Here is a 15,731-nt window from a genome sequence, read left to right on the forward strand (position 1 = left end):
CGGATCTGCTTCTTTCGGGTCGGCCGGGGCCAGTTTTGAATTGCCTCTAGCTTATTCGTTTGGGGCTTCACTATGCCCCTTCCCACAATATGTCCCAGGTACCTAGCCTCTGCTAGCCCTAGGGCGCATTTAGCGGGATTAGCAGTGGGGCCAGCCCACTTAAGGTGCGCAGTACTGCCTCAACTTTCGCCAAGTGGGTTCCCCAGTCTGGCGTATGGATGATGACATGATCTAGGTATGCAGCTACATAACTAGTATGGGGGCACAGCAGCTTATCCATGAGGCACTGGGATGTGGCTGGGGCCCCATGTAGCCCAAAAGGGAGGACGGTGTACTGGAATAGCCCATCCGGGGTGGAGAATGCTGTCTTTTCTTTAGCTTCTTTGGTCAGAGGAATCTGCCAGTACCCTTCTGTCAGATCCAGTGTAGTCAAGAATCGGGCACGACCCAGCCGGTCACCCAGTCCGTCGATGCGTGGTATGGGGTGTGCGTCAAACTGGGACATTTCATTCAGTCGGCGAAAGTCATTGCCGAGTCTCATGGTACCGTCAGGTTTAGGCACTAGAACAATGGGACTGGACCACTGACCGTAAGATTCTTCAGTAACCCCTAATTCTAACATTTTCTTTACTTCGGCCTTGATTTCTTCTCTTTTGGCTGCTGGGATTCGGTAGGGTCTCAATGTTACCTTGGCTCCAGGGATCGTGCGGATATGGTGATAGGTCTCAGTTGTCCGCCCTGGTTTTGTAGAGAACACATCTCGGTTGCGATTAATCATGTCGGCTGCCTCGATCTTTTGGATCGGCGTCAAGTCGGATGATATCCTCACTTGCTCGTGTAAGTTATCCTCCTGGGGAAGGGTCTCCTGCATGACTAAGCATGCCTCTCGATCATGCCAAGGTTTTAGAAGATTGATGTTGTAAATTTGCTCCGATTTCCGGCAGACTGGCTGCCGCACCTTATAGTTCAGCTCTCCCACGGCTTCAGTTATTTTGTAGGGTCCCTGCCACTGGGCCAACAGTTCACTTTCTGCTGTGGGCACAAGTACCATCACCCGATCCCCTGGTTGGAACTGTTGAAGCTTCGCTTGGTGGTTATAATGGGTTCATTGGGTCTCCTGTGCTCTCTCCAAGTGTTCCCGTACAATGGGCGTAACTCGGGCTATCCGATCTCTCATCTGCAGTACATGCTCAACTATGTTCCTTCCGGGATTTGGCTCTTCTTCCCAGGCTTCTCTGGCTATATCCAATATGCCCCGAGGGTGGCGCCCATATAGTAGTTCGAATGGAGAGAAACCCGTGGAGGCTTGCGGAACCTCCTGGATGGCAAACATGAGGTAAGGCAATAGGGTATCCCAGTCTTTCTCATCCCAGCTCACCACTTTCCTGATCATGGCCTTGAGGGTCCTATTGAACCTTTCCACAAGGCCATCTGTTTGCGGGTGGTATACAGAGGTCCGTAGGGCTTGTACATGGAGCAATGAACAGAGATCTTTCATCAACTTGGACATGAAAGGTGTCCCTTGATCAGTCAATATCTCCTTGGGTAGCCCAACCCGGGCAAAGATCTGTACTAGCTCCTTAGCTATTGTCTTGGAAGCTGTGTTGCAAAGGGAAACACCTTCTGGGTAGCGGGTTGCATAGTCTAGTACAACAAGCACATGCTGGTGGCCCCGAGCTGTCTTCTCTAGGGGCCCTACCAGATCCATGGCTATCCGTTCGAAAGGAACCTCTATTATTGGAAGAGGTATCAAAGGAGCCCGCAAGTGCAGGCGAGGGCTGTGTAACTGACACTCTGGACAAGAGGTGCAGTATCGCCGGACATCTTCATGTTCTCCTGACAAGAACCTCCGCAGGATCCGTGCCTGGGTTTTCTCTACCCCTAGGTGTCCTCCAAACAGGTGACTGTGGGTGAGATTCAATATGGCTTTTTGATGTTTTCGTGGCACCAGAAGTTGTTGTATCTCTTGCTCCTGCATTTGCACCACGCGGTACAGGAGATCTTTGTTCACTATAAAGTAAGGTCCGGGACCCCAGACCCTTCTCATCCACGGGTATCCCATCAATCTCTTTCCTGGCATTATCATATCTGGGGTCCTCCACCTGGTCCCGCCCAAAAGTCTCTCTCCCGGGACTAACCTGCCAAGCTCCCAGGGGCCGGTTCTGCTTCTTCCAACGGCTCGCCGCCGTCATGGCTGGGGGCAGCTTCTGGCTCACCTTCTGTGGTGGAAGTTTCTCTGTTGGCTGCTCGCATCCATTTGCCTACTAGGGAGGTCTTCTGGCCCTGGGTCAGGATCCGGGTTCCCAAGGCCTTCGTGGCCTTCCGCTCTTTTTTTGCCTTCCGGGTCTTTTGGGGGGCTGAGAACAGATCCTGAGAAATCTCAGCAAACTTCGGGGGTTGACATTCCCCCGGTGACGAATCGCTCACCTCAGGGTCCCCACCTCCCTCCAGCCTCTCCGGGGGGAGTAAATTATCAACCCTGGATAGTCCCTCCCAATGACTACAGGATATGGGAGTATAGTAACTACGCCCACGGTCACCTCAATGGGGTTTCCCTGAACCTCTATCTCTACTGGGATGGTGGGGTAATGGCTCATGGCCCCATGCATGCACGTCATTGCTGTGCATTTCGCTTGTAGCAGCTGACTACTTTTTACCACCTTACCCGATATGAGGGTGATAGCACTCCCAGAGTCCACAAGCGCGGTAGTCTCTGCTCCATTTATCCTCAGTGGCCTGGTGTAATTATGTGGGGTTAATGCGACCCCCGCGAGGAAGCATGGGACCTCCCAATCCCCCAAGTTACATTGCATAGGCTCCTCGGTGCTGGGACACTGTGCTGCTATGTGTCCCCACTCCCCACATGCATAACATCTATAATTGCTTTTAATCACTCCCCTATCCCGGGGGTTAGGGGGTTTAGTCCCAGGGTTCCCACCACTCAGGCCAATCTCTTCCTTCTGGGGTCCCCGCTGTTTTTCAGCCCCTCCCCCTTCTTCCTCCTAGGACTCCCTGGGGGTTTGGCTGCCCAACCTTCCAGGGTTGGGGTCGGGTGCTTGCTTCGAAAGGGGCCTTCCTTGGGTAGCCAGGTCAGTTCCCTGGCTGTCATCTGTCTTTCTACCAGTGTGATCATCTTGTCGTACGTGGACGGATCGTTCTGGCCTACCCATTTGCGGAGATCTGGCGGCAGTCCCCGCATGTAATGGTCGATGACCAGGGTCTCCAAAATCTCCTCTGGCCTGCACACCTCGGGCTGTAACCACTTCCACGCGAGCTGTATGAGGTTGAATAGCTGTGACCTCGGGGGTTTGTTCTCCTGGTATTTCCACTCATGGAACCTCTGGGCCCTTACCGCTGCCGTTACTCCTGATCGTGCTAGGATCTCTGCCTTCAGATGGGTATAGTCAGTGGCATCTGTGGCAGGCAAGTCAAAGTAGGCCTTCTGGGCTGCTCCACATAAAAAAAGGGCGAGAATGCTGGCCCACTGATCCTGGGGCCACGCCTCATGCTGAGCAGTCCTTTCGCATGAGAGGAGATATGCCTCTACGTCATCTCCTGACATCATCTTTGGCAGACAACCAGTGGCCCTCAGGGTTTGCGTCCTGTTGGACCCCCAGGCCCGGGTGGTGAGGATCTGGTCCACCACCTCTCTCAAGAGGGCACGATCTTGGGTCGTCTGGGTCATCAATAATTGATTGATTTCTTGCTATAGCCACATAGACTCCTGTTGTGCCATTGCCTAAACCCGGGTGGCCTCCTGCTGGGCTGCCATGGCTTGTAGCAGAGCTCTGACCACCTCCTCCATTGTGGTACAAAGCAAACAAACAAACAAAAAAATCCAAAACCCCAGTGCACTTTCTTTTTAAAGCTCTTTCTTCCGCCACGCTGTGAACGAATTCCCACTCCTGACACCAGTTGTGACAAAGCTCTGTCCTTGCCTCCGTGGGTCCCGTGTTTCCTGGCGGATTTCACTAGCCTCAGAGGCTCACCGTGACCCTGCACGTAACCCTTCTCTCTCTAGAGACAAGGGTCACAGTCTACTCAGCCATTTTCATCATAAGCCAGCGAGGGAGGTGAGGAGAAGTTATCCTTCCTTGCACAGTCTCTGTTGTCTCCCAGTCTCAGTGATTAATCAGGGGGCAAAGGTGTGTGTGGGGGGGAGCCCGGGCCCACCCTCTGCTCCGGGCTCCAGCCCAGAGACCCTAACAGTATCAGCTACGGTAGCTGACCTTTTAGAAACATGACATGTACAATTCCCTGGGCTACTTCCCCCACAGCAGCCCTCACTTCCTCAAGCTCCACTTCACCCTTACCTCAGGGCCTCCTTCCTTGTGCCTGACATGGTGTGTACTGCTCAGCCTCTCCAACAGCGCAACTTCCTCCCACAGCTCCTGACATGCACACCCACCTGACTGACTGGGAGGCTTTTAACTAGTTTCAGCCAGCCCCTGATTGGCTTCAGGTGTCCCAGTCAACCTAGCCTTCTCCCTGCCTTCTGGAAAGTTCTTAATTGGCCCCAGGTGTCTTAAGTGACCTGGAGCAGCTGCCATTTCACTTAACCTGGTACCAGGGATTTGTTTAGCCTGGAGCTAATATATCTATCTCCCACTACTTTTCTATAGCCATCTGGCCTTGCCCCGTCACACAGCACATAACTAAATGAGTTAGCAGAGAAGTTCATGAAAAGTAAAAGGGACCCAATTAGGTTTTCAAATGGAAATTCACTTCTGTATTCAAATAAATATTTGCAGAAAACCTTTTCCTTCTATTTACTCAGCTCTAAGCAGAGTTATGAGAAAAATCTTGTGACTACAGGTAGCATAAAACAGCACCGAGGTGTCGGTGCATAAGGGGAGCTAGGACATTTCAAAGTCAATGGGGTGTTATAGGTTACTATACTGGCTATAGATGAGCTGTGTAGTCTCTTTCATTCAGGGAAGTTTCTATAAGTGAGCTCTCATAGGATGCAAAGACAGAGAAGGGTCAAGGGTTACAGTAGCAGGGGAGGCACAAGGTCACAGATCTGCCCAGAAATAAACCCACATGCTGGCAAGTAGTGGGCAGTAGTTTTATTAATGTAGTGAACAAGATGGCTGAGTCCTAACGTTCTGCTCCAGATGCATGTAATTCCATTGTTAAACAGCAACAGATCCAGCCTCAACCCTGAGGAGACAGAGAAGCTTCCAGGGTGGGGGAGAGGAAATGAAGCAAGGAAGAGAGCAGAGTCAGTATGGCTGTGGGTGGGAGGGCAATACAGCCCTGTTATGGAAGCCAGGAACCATGAACTCCCCTCTCTTTGTTAACTGGGCAGTTGGCCGGCAGCTGGTGTCGGAGTGGGAGAGCTGGAGAGCATGAGTGAGCGAGGCACTGAGAGAGAGCGAGAGAGACTCTGCCTTAGCCCTGGGAAGGAGAACAACACTCTAGTCTCCAGCAAATCACAGCTAATTTCATCATTGTTCTTTTGCTTATTAATACATACCAAGTTGCAGTGAGATTATACAAAGTCTCACTGAGGTCAGTTTTCTGGATACACGTCAGAGTTTTTACATAGTCCACAGAACAAAGGAGATCTTCACAACATGTAGCTGTAAGTTCAGGGAGAGAGAATAATGCACCAGCTCAGACCAAACTGCACTTCGTGTCACCACACTCAGCCCTCAACAGGGCACGTGGCACAGCAACATGACCCAGATTGCTCTCGGTGCCAGTTCACCTCAATACACAGTGCTTCATGTCTAGTGAGGCTTCCCAGGCAGTAAACCATTGTAAGCCAGAGCTGTTTTTAATAATATCCCATTAAAGAACATTAAGGTTGCAAGTGAAGCGCTGAAAAGTCAGGAAATGCCCAAATTATGGTTGAATGTGCAACCTTAACTCTGCCCCCTTTTATGTACACATCATGATACACTCTTTAGTTACATGCTATTATTTCTGCAACAGCCCTGACTTACTTAGTACACAGATTGGCTATGACCATGTAATGACTGTATCATGCACAATTCTGGCATTACCTAACTTTTGAACACTTTAATTTGCAACTGTACCATTCTTTTAATGGTTTTTGTATTAAGCATTTCCAAGATTTTTATTTTGTAGGAAAAAATCTTTTAATCATGTATTTTTTTCAGTTCTCTCTGTTAATGATTTTTGACAGCTTAGCAACTGCATTGTTAGTTTATTTTCATATCTGGCTCCAGAGGTTTGGAAAAATCTTTTTCTGTAATCCTGGCACAAAGATATTTTAATTTTGTATTTGTTATAATCTGTGTAAGATGTCGAGATGCCAAAATGATAGGCATAGATTTATAAACCTTTAAATAGATAACTGAAACAAGTTTCTAACATAGGGGAGAAAAATGTCAAGAAATTACATGCTGAGGTTTGTTAGTGCTCTGAGTTGTAGTTGAAAACTGACCTATAGCAGCATTTGATGCTGCTGTACATTATTCTGCGGAGCATTCTGGTCAGATGTTAGCATTTGAAAGGTATTGTTATGAGAGTATTGGATCCTGAGTAGTCCTGAGCATGACGCCTAGACAATATCTCCATGGGGTGATGCAGGGAAGAGAGATTTCAATAAAGGACTAAAGCAGTGTTGAGAACCTCAGCTGTGTGTAGTGCTGAGAGTGCTAAGGAAAAGGTAAAAAGTTTAGTAGTCTGTGCTAACTTAGCAATAACCAGCGTGTACATTGTACAGCCCCCCAGCTCAAGGGGGCCCTGATCTGATTAGGGCTTTTGGGTGCTACCACAGAACAAATACATAAATATTATGAATATATATATAAAAAAGAATAAATAAATATAAAAACATAAAGAATAATGAAGCTGCTGCAGGAAACACAAGTGTATGATGGTGAAATCCCTCAGGATCATGCCCACAGTCAGATGGTGGAGAAGACTCTAAGCTAATTTGGTCTCTTCTGCCTACAGCCCTGTTCCTGTTTGAAAGAAGCAAAATTCCCATTACACAAGGGCAGATGTTGAGACTGTGGCCCCAGTAAGATCCTCTCCTCCTTCAGTGGCCTCAGGACTTGAGCTAGGGGCATTCTTATCATGTGTCCCACTATGAGTCACTCAGAAGGTGGGTTTAGCCACCGCTGTTACTGCAGTTTTATGGACTCTCTGTATAACAGGGGTGGGCAAACTTTTTGGCCTGAGGGCCACATCGGGGTGCAAAACTGTATGGAGGGCCAGGTAAGGAAGCCTGTGCCCCCCAAACAGCCTGGTGCCCACCCCCTATCCGCCCCCTCCCACTTCCTGCCTCCTGACTGCCCCCCTCAGAATCTCTGACCCATCCGACCCCCCCGTTGCTTGTCCCCTGACTGCCCCCTCCCAGGACCACCTGCCCCAAACTGCCCCCCCCCGAGATCCCACCCCCTATCAAACCCCCCTGCTCCCTGTCCCCTGACTACCCCCCCAGCCCCCAACAGGCCCCCCAGGACTCTCACGCCCTATCCAACGCCCCCGTTCCCTAACCGCCCCACCCCAGAACCTGCGCCCCATCCAACTGCTTCCTGTCCCCTGACTGCCCCCCGGGACTCCCTAACCAACCCCCTCACCACCGTGCACGCATCGCCACCGCTCCCTTACCATGCCGCTCAGAGCGGCAGGAACTCGCAGTCCCGCTGCCTGCGCAGCAGCGTGGCTGTGGGGGAGGGGGGACAGCAGGGGAGGGGTCGGGGGTAGCCTCCCCAGCCGGGAGCTCAAGGGCCGGGCAGGAGGGTCCCGCGGGCTGGATGGGGCCCGTAGTTTGCCCACCTCTGCTGTATAACTTTTCATGAGTGATGTACCCGAATATTTGGATATTAATATCTGAACTGTATCTTTAAATTTATTAATCTAAATTTGGGTTATTGCTGATTATGTCCCATATGTATTATATGACTTTTAAACCAACTGTTGTACTTCTGGATAATCTAAGCGCTACAGACAGATGTACAGACTTTCTGTTATTTTTCTTGACCTGTGTCTTATATAATTTTAACATTAGCTTTAATAAAATTTTTAAATCAGCTGCTGCAAAATTCCTAAGTCTTGTCAGTACTACACCAGCCAGAAGGTCTGCTTCTTTCACTGCTTGTTCCTCTGGGGAGAGAGGAAGGATCCTGCATTTTAGCTTTGCTGACGGTGAAGCTAGTGCTTGATGTTAAAAAAAGCACAGATGTGTACTTCCCCTCCCCTCCCCTCCCCCCAGGAGCTGTGCTCCCTTCTCCCTTGCACTTCTTAGCTGCATCTCTGTGGCTGTGTGCACTTTATCATCCCGGCAGTTGTTTGTGAAGCTGCAGTGTGTGAAAGACCTAAGCCAACATTCAAAACAGCCACAAGATTCAGTTTTATTTAGTGTTCAGAGTGTGGCTGAAGTGAAAGCTGCCTGCCCAGAGCTAACTGACAGAGAATGCAGCAAGTTGCACTGTGGTTTATCCACTTATCAGATCAGCCAGAAATGCCCACCATGTCCAGCCACCTTCATATCAAATGCAATCCCCCCCACAAGGATAATGCGCTTATTTTAGGGCAACATTGCACTGACTTATGTGTCCAGTTGAGGCTGGAGATTCTGCCTGAGAAGAAGCAGCTCAAAGGGAAAGAAAACCTAAGGTTTTCCCCTGACTTTGCTCCACTGCTTCCCTTTCTTTAGTCTGTTGTTTTCTCCCATCAGGTTAAAATATGCTGTCCAGGAGCAGCCTAAGGGTGCCAATCTGCAGTGGTATGCAAGACTCCAAAAAGAAGTGGGGGGCATTGACTGGAAAAGAGGACAGTTGGGGATCCTCACAACACCCATCAGGAAAGAGAATTTATAATCTCTAATAATTAGCCTATAGCTGGGTGGAGACCCTGGATCACCCAGCTGGGATCAGGTGGGCAGGGGGCTAACCATCAGACCATAGGGTGCAGCAGCATAGTCGAGCAGCCTGGGCCCAGGACTGAGAACTAGGAACTCCTGAGTTCTCATCCTGGCTCTGGTACCAGCTTAGTTTGTGGTCTCAAACAAGTTGCTGTCCCACTTCAGTTTCCCCTTTTGTAAAATTGGGATGAGAACAGTATTATTATTATCTATTGTCTCATACTTAGACTGGAAGCTCCTAGGGCAGGGACTGTCACTATGCTATGTGTATGTACAGCGCGTAGCACCGAGAGTGGGGCCTGATCCATGACTGAGGCCCTTAAGCCCTGCCACAGCACAAACAATCATCAGTAAAGATTACGTAAGTGCTGAATAGTATATTAGAATCATTCCGCCACTGTGATCCTCACAGACTAACCTTGGGTGTGTGAGGCAGCTGCAGAACATTAGACCAAAGAATTCTGCATTTGAAAAACTGGGACAGAAACCTGGGAACTTACTGTGCTGAAGTAAAAGGAAGAAGGGAATTGCCTGCAGCTGGAATTTGTTCCTCATGTTGATCCCAGTTGACCGTCCTGAAAAACAAAACATGAGCTCAGCCCCGCCACCAAGTCGTGTGTGTGTGCGTGTGTGTGTGCGTGAGAGACAGATGTCAGGGAGCGTCACCCAGCCCTGTATTGTAGTTCAGTAAGTAAACAGATTACAGCACATGCATGCAGGCTAAACGAGAGTCCTTGCTCACTGCTGGGTGCCTATGGTTAGAAATGCTACGCAACAGCGAGCAACAAACATTGCTGGAACTAATGTGGGTGCTTGCAGCTGTGTAGATTCTGGTGCTAGGCCCTATAGAAACACAGCAGACAGACATCAGCTATGGAGAAAGTGGATCTGGTCTCCTTAAAAGCCTCCTCCTTTGTTTAAACAAACACTAGCATCTTGTTAATGACCCCCCAGGAAAGCATGTGGGGCTGTGGCCCTGGGCATAGGACAGGAGAACTGTCTTCATGGAACATAATAAAGAAGTAAAGCAAAGCCTATCTCTCCTGCATCACAGAACATTGGTAACACACTCATTCATTTAAGGAAAGGCTGTTCTGACACCATTGGCTGAAGAGCATTTATACGAAAATCTTTTGATTGCAAGGAACAAGGAGGTTGATCAGATCTTTGGATCTAGTGACACTGATAAGTCACTGTTCTGCTCAGCCATGAAAGGCAAAGGCTCTTGCTCTGAAACCAACCCCCGGGGGACTCGTGGCACACACAGTCCAAGCTTGAGTTTGCAGAATGGCTAACATTTATTTTTATGCCAATACAGAGGTATACATTGAAAGAGTGAAAAATAAAATCCTTGCAGGGTTTGGGCTGGAGCTCCCCATCATCAATACCCACTGCAGATTCACCCTCTGCATAACACTGCCATCCCAAAAGGGGCCAGTGGTCCACAAAAGGAACAGGGAGAGTCCTATACCAGGAGGTTTTAGGTCCCAGGGCACGTGGCTTTTGCAGAGGAAGCTAGCTTGCATTACAATGGAAGGATGCTCTTACCCAGCGTTGTCAGATTATGTTGGGAGGCAAAGACACCACATTGCATTACAATATTGCAACACTGTCACGGATGTCATGAAAGTGTGACAAATGCCAAACCGAGGCAACAGAAGGTAGGACTTGTGGACTCTGCTGGCTAGAGAGGGGCAGGCTCAGGCAGCTGGGCTGGGTCACACTTTGGCCACCCAGGCTCAAAGTGGCACCTGTAGGAAGAATGCTAGGAGTGAAGCCTAAGGGTGCAGGGCATGAAGCTGCTGCAGCATGCCTTCCCCATGGCCCTGAACAAAGGTCAGCTCAGCGCTCAAAGAATCCCTGTGTGTCCCTCCATGCTCAGCGGTCCCCAGTCTCCGGAAGCACATGCACCACATGATCACGCAGTGATGAGGACACCAACTAAGCTCTTCTAACCCAGGGAATATTTTTGTTGTTTAAAAACTTTCCAGGTTTACTCAAATAATGAAACCAAAATAATTTTAGCAACCAGCGAAAAGCCCCTTGGCTCCTGAGCTAGTTCAGAGACGGACTCTCACTGAACCGTGGCACCAGGGTGAGATAATCAAGTCATGCTCATAGCTGAACTGTTAGCAGGCCAGTTCGGAAGGCAGGAGAAATGTCTCTCTCATGTACAGCTCCACATCCCAGCTAGTAATATGGTATAGGATACAAGCCCAACATGTCACTGTCACCCTGGCCTCCAGGTGTAAGCATTTTACTTTTTTTCTGTCAATAAAATATGTTCTTGTTCAACCCTAAGTTACAGGGCCTGAGCAGAGATCAGTGGGTGACTGTCTGTGCTGTGCTGTGCAGGGGGTCAGACGAGATGGCTGTAGCGGTCCCTTCTTAACATCCATTAATATCTGACTCCAGGGTAACATTCCCCCCGTCCTCTTCTCCCCTCTCTCGCTCTCTCTCCTCTCTTTTTTTGCACCTGAATCATCTCGTGTCATCCAGTCCTTTAAAAAAACTCCCTTTCTTCCTTGAACCCCTTGGACATGATGCCTCCTTACATAACTGTAACTACCTTTCTTTCCTCCGGAACTTTCTCCAGTTCTCTAAAACTTGGGCCACTGTCAACCTCCTTCTTACACCTTCCCTCAGCTCCTGACTTCCCCTTCTCCACCCTCTCACTGCCAATCTTCCCGCTCTCAACAAAGCCCCTGAAAAAGCCGCCTTCTCTCATCTCTCCAGTCACAGCTCTCACAACAGTGTCCTGGCCTGTTTCCAGAGCATGGAAACTGCTCTCCGCTGGCCATGTGATGAACAAGCTCCTCCTCTCTGATCACGAAGGCTCCTTTTGTTTCTCTTTCTCCTGGACCCCAACGCACCCTTTGACACAAGCCACCTTCCCAGACCTGCCTCCATAACTGTGCTGGTCTCTCTAGTACAGAGGTGGGCCAACTACGGCCCACGGGCCACATCCAGCCCATGGGACCGTCCTGCCCGGCCCTTGAGCTCCTGGCCAGGGAGGCTAGCCCCCGGCCCCTCCCCTGCTGTCCCTCCTCCCCCGCAGCCTCAGGTCGCCAGGCTGCCAGCGCTCTAGGTGGAGGGGCTGCAAGCTCCTGCTGGGCAGTGTGGCTGGCTCTGGTCCTGCTGCTCTGAGTGGCATGGTAAGGGGGTAGGGGGTTTGGTAGGGGGTCGTGGGGGGCAGTCAGGGGACAGGGAGCAGGGGCTGGGGGCTGTGGATAGGAGTCGGGGCAGTCAGAGGACAGGGAACAGGGGGCATTGGATAGGGGGTGGGGGTCCCGGTGGGGCAGGTAGGAGCGGGGGGTCCCAGGAGGGGGCAGTCAGGGGACAAGGAGCGGGGGGGGGTTGGATGGGTGGGAGGTTCTGAGGGGGGCGGGAAGTGGGAGGGGGCGGATGGGGGCGGGGGCCAGGCTCTTTGGGGAGGCACAGCCTTCCCTATCCGGCCCTCCATATAGTTTCGGAACCCTGATGTGGCCCTCAGGCCAAAAAGTTTGCCCGCCCCTGCTCTAGTAACTAGCTGCCTTCTACCTTTTGTGTATCATATCCTTGCCTTTACTACTACCGCTGTGCTAGGAATATTCAAGTGGCACACAGCTCACACTACACCGAAGGCCCCACTCTGCCTCCCACTGGCTGTTCTTCTTGACCAAATAAACTTGCTTTGCCTCAACTTCCTCCCACTGTGTCTCAGACACAAAAGTGCTTCTCTTGGGACAGTACTTCTCCTCAAGGATCACTCTCTCTCTGTTGCCTCCTTCTCAGAACTCCAGTTTGTCTTCAGTGCCTGCAACCTTCCTGTCTTCTTTCATCTTGAGCTCCCCTTTTTCCTCTACATGCCCTAGGTTTCTTTGCGATCTTGGTATCATTCCCCATGCAAACCACTGCCTGGATTCCACCTCTGCTGAAATTCTCACCCAGGCTTTTGGCTCCACTCCCCTTGACTGTTACAGCTCCCTTGCTATGGTCTCCCACTGTCCTAGATCTTGGGCATGCACGGAATGCTGCTTCCTGCCTTCTCATATGCACAAAGAAGCAAGACTTACATCACCATCACTTTCAAGAAGCTCTGCTGACTCCTTGTTCGTTTCAGCATTCACTTCAAAACTGCTCTCCTAAAACCATTGGTAGATTTGCTCCAGCAGACCCTAATGGACTTCTCCCCTTTCCACTACATCTGCTCGGCCAATACAAGCTACATGTCTACTCCTCCAAACCATCTGGCTATCACTTGCTCAAGAACCTTCTCCTATGCTTCTCCCCTGCTCAGAGACCATTCAGAGAAAAGCATAGAAAAGATCAAGAAGCTGGAGGGCCTGACACAAGAGCAAGAGTCAAAAGTGCTACACTCCTCTAGCTTGGCTAAGAGATGGATATGTGGGGACAAGATTACAAGCTGCCACACAAATATTTGAGAGGGGTTAACACCAAGGAAAAAGAAGAATCATTTAGGGAGTACAGTGGGTGGAACTAAGAGTGATGGGGTGAAATTAAGAAACGGAAAATTCAGTCTGAATATCAGAAAAAATATCTCAGCATTGATATCTGTTAGGCTTTGGGATTATCTCCTAAGAGAATGGGTCGAAACCATCTCACCTGAGATATTTAAAACTAGACTGGGCAAAATATTAGCACAAGGGGAATACTCATGAATTGACTTGTGGGGTAGGCTGGATGGGACTTAATCCCACCTCTAGCTTTTATGATCTCTTTCATTAAGAACATGACTCCTGCAAGGAGTGAATCTGAGGCCCCTGCACTATTCCTGTTGCAGTTACATAGCATTCCCCAAACACGGGATATAGGTCTTTGTCTAAGAGATGCAATAGAATGTAGGCAGATTAATGCACTCAATGCATTTACCTAATCCCAGCGTGGTGTATGTCTCTCGCTGCTTCTCCCCCTTGGCTCTTAGAGTCAGAGTCCAAGGCCAGGAAGGATCACCATATCATGTAGTCTGACCTCCTGTATATCCCAGGCCACTAAAACCACCCAGCACCTCCACATTAACCCAACAACTGGAATTAGACCAAGGTATAGTGGAGACGAGGATGTGCCACAGACAGAGAACAGGAGGGACCGAGGTGCACCAGTGCCTAAGGTTCCCTGCAATGGCAGGGAAACGATTAAGTGAGATACCCCCAGATAATCCTATCAAGTGATCATCCCATCTCTCCATTGCGTCGTTCTCTTTCATGTTTTCTCTGTTCCCTGGCATTTCTCGTTCTCTCTTTGGGAAGCACCCTCTTTCCTCTCAGACTTCGTTCTTTCTTTCATGTCCCGTGTTCTCTATTGTTCAACCTCTTGCTCTTGCCAGGGCCCCCCAGATCTCTCTCTCCTTGGCACCCAAAACCTTCTCTCCTTCTCCCACCAAATTTTCTGACATAGGGTGGTAAGGGAGGGGGGACTGCTGCTCTGATAGAGTCAGGGCAAGTGTGCCAGTGAATGCCAGCACCTATTCCCTAGATCCTTCTGCTTCTGCTCTGGGTTCTGTGCTGAGACACACATGCAAGATCAGAATAGCAAGGGAAAGGAGCAGCAGGTCTCGTTATGGCCCTTTGCAGCTGGATGAACCCGCACAAGATGCAGCTGAGGGCCTTTTCCATTCCCAAGGCCTGCTGAGGCTCTAAGTCCCTGGGTACGATGAAGACGACCCCCTTCTTTGCCTCATTGACTTTCCACATGATTTTTAATCAGAAAACACATCTCCCCCTTTTCCTACCCTGTAGGTTCACCTCTGTTACTAATTTGGAAAGTTCACATGGTGTGGAGCAATGAGCAACAGGCTGGGAGCCCTGGGCTCTATTCTCAAATCTGCCATGGAGTCACTGTGTAACCTCAGACAAGTCATATCACTTCTCTATGGCTCAATTTGCCTGTCTGTAAAAAGAGGACAAAGATACATACTGAGCTCCCAGGCGATTTGGGAGGCTCGTAGATTCATGCATTCCAAGGCCAGACGGGACCATTGTGATCTGATCTGACCTCCTGTATAGCACAGGCCAGAGAACTGCCCCAAAATAATTCCTAGAGCAGATATTTTAGAGAAACATCCACTCCTGATTTAAAAATTGTCAGTGATGGAGAATCCACAACCCCTGGTAAATTGCTCCAATGAATAATTACTTTCACTGTTAAAAATGTACACCTTATTTCCAGTCTGAATTTGTCCAGATATTGGATCATGTTAGACCTTTCTCTGCTAGATTGAAGAGCCCATTATCAAATATTTGTTAAGTTAAATAGATTGACCTCTTTGAGTCTATCACTTAAAGGCCTGTTTTCTAATCTTTTAATCATTCTCATGGCTCTTCTCTGAACCTTCTTCAGTTTATCAACATCCGTCTTGAATTGTGGGCACCAGAACTGGACACAGTTCTCAATTCATGAATGCTCATATGTCAAGCGCTATAGAATTGCTAAGCACAATTCTTTTAACCTCTGTACAGCACTTTAAGAGACAGGTTGTATGAAAAGCACTGTACTAAATAAAGATGTCTGGTATTGACTTAGTAATTTATATATAAGTGTGAAAGCAGTGCTAAAAATTGTAATAAACTACAGTGTGAGAGATGGAGCCTGTACCAACATGGCATATTCAAAGACACATAGTGCTAAGCATCTGGAGATATGGAGCAGCCTGAGGGCCTGGGTCTACCTAGTCTAACTCTGTGTTTGTAAATGGTTACATGAATTGTATATGTATATATTTATATAAACATTCTCCAAAAAGTCTAAGAACTCAGTTATAAAAACTAACATGAAATAAAGATAAAATATAAAATTTCCAAACACAGAAAATAATTTCTTAGTACAGCAAAACAAAGGAAAGAGACCAGAAGGTCTACAGAGGTTAAAACTAATTCAGTGAAATGCA

The 15,731-nt window shown here is 49.1% G+C and overlaps 1 protein-coding gene across 1 annotated transcript in view; it reads right to left on the minus strand.

Moving 5' to 3' along the window:
• Nucleotides 1–15,731, minus strand: part of IL21R (interleukin 21 receptor) — a 32,628-nt gene that overhangs the window by 16,453 nt on the left and 444 nt on the right. Inside the window, exons 2-3 of the mRNA XM_073361584.1 lie at nt 9,346–9,420; nt 5,480–5,585 (exon numbers count right to left, since the gene is read on the minus strand). Coding sequence (XP_073217685.1) covers nt 5,480–5,585; nt 9,346–9,420 — 181 coding nt within the window. The remainder of the gene's footprint in view (nt 1–5,479; nt 5,586–9,345; nt 9,421–15,731) is intronic.

This window comes from Lepidochelys kempii, chromosome 10 (assembly GCF_965140265.1).
Source record: "Lepidochelys kempii isolate rLepKem1 chromosome 10, rLepKem1.hap2, whole genome shotgun sequence".
Lineage (NCBI taxonomy): Eukaryota > Metazoa > Chordata > Testudines > Cheloniidae > Lepidochelys > Lepidochelys kempii.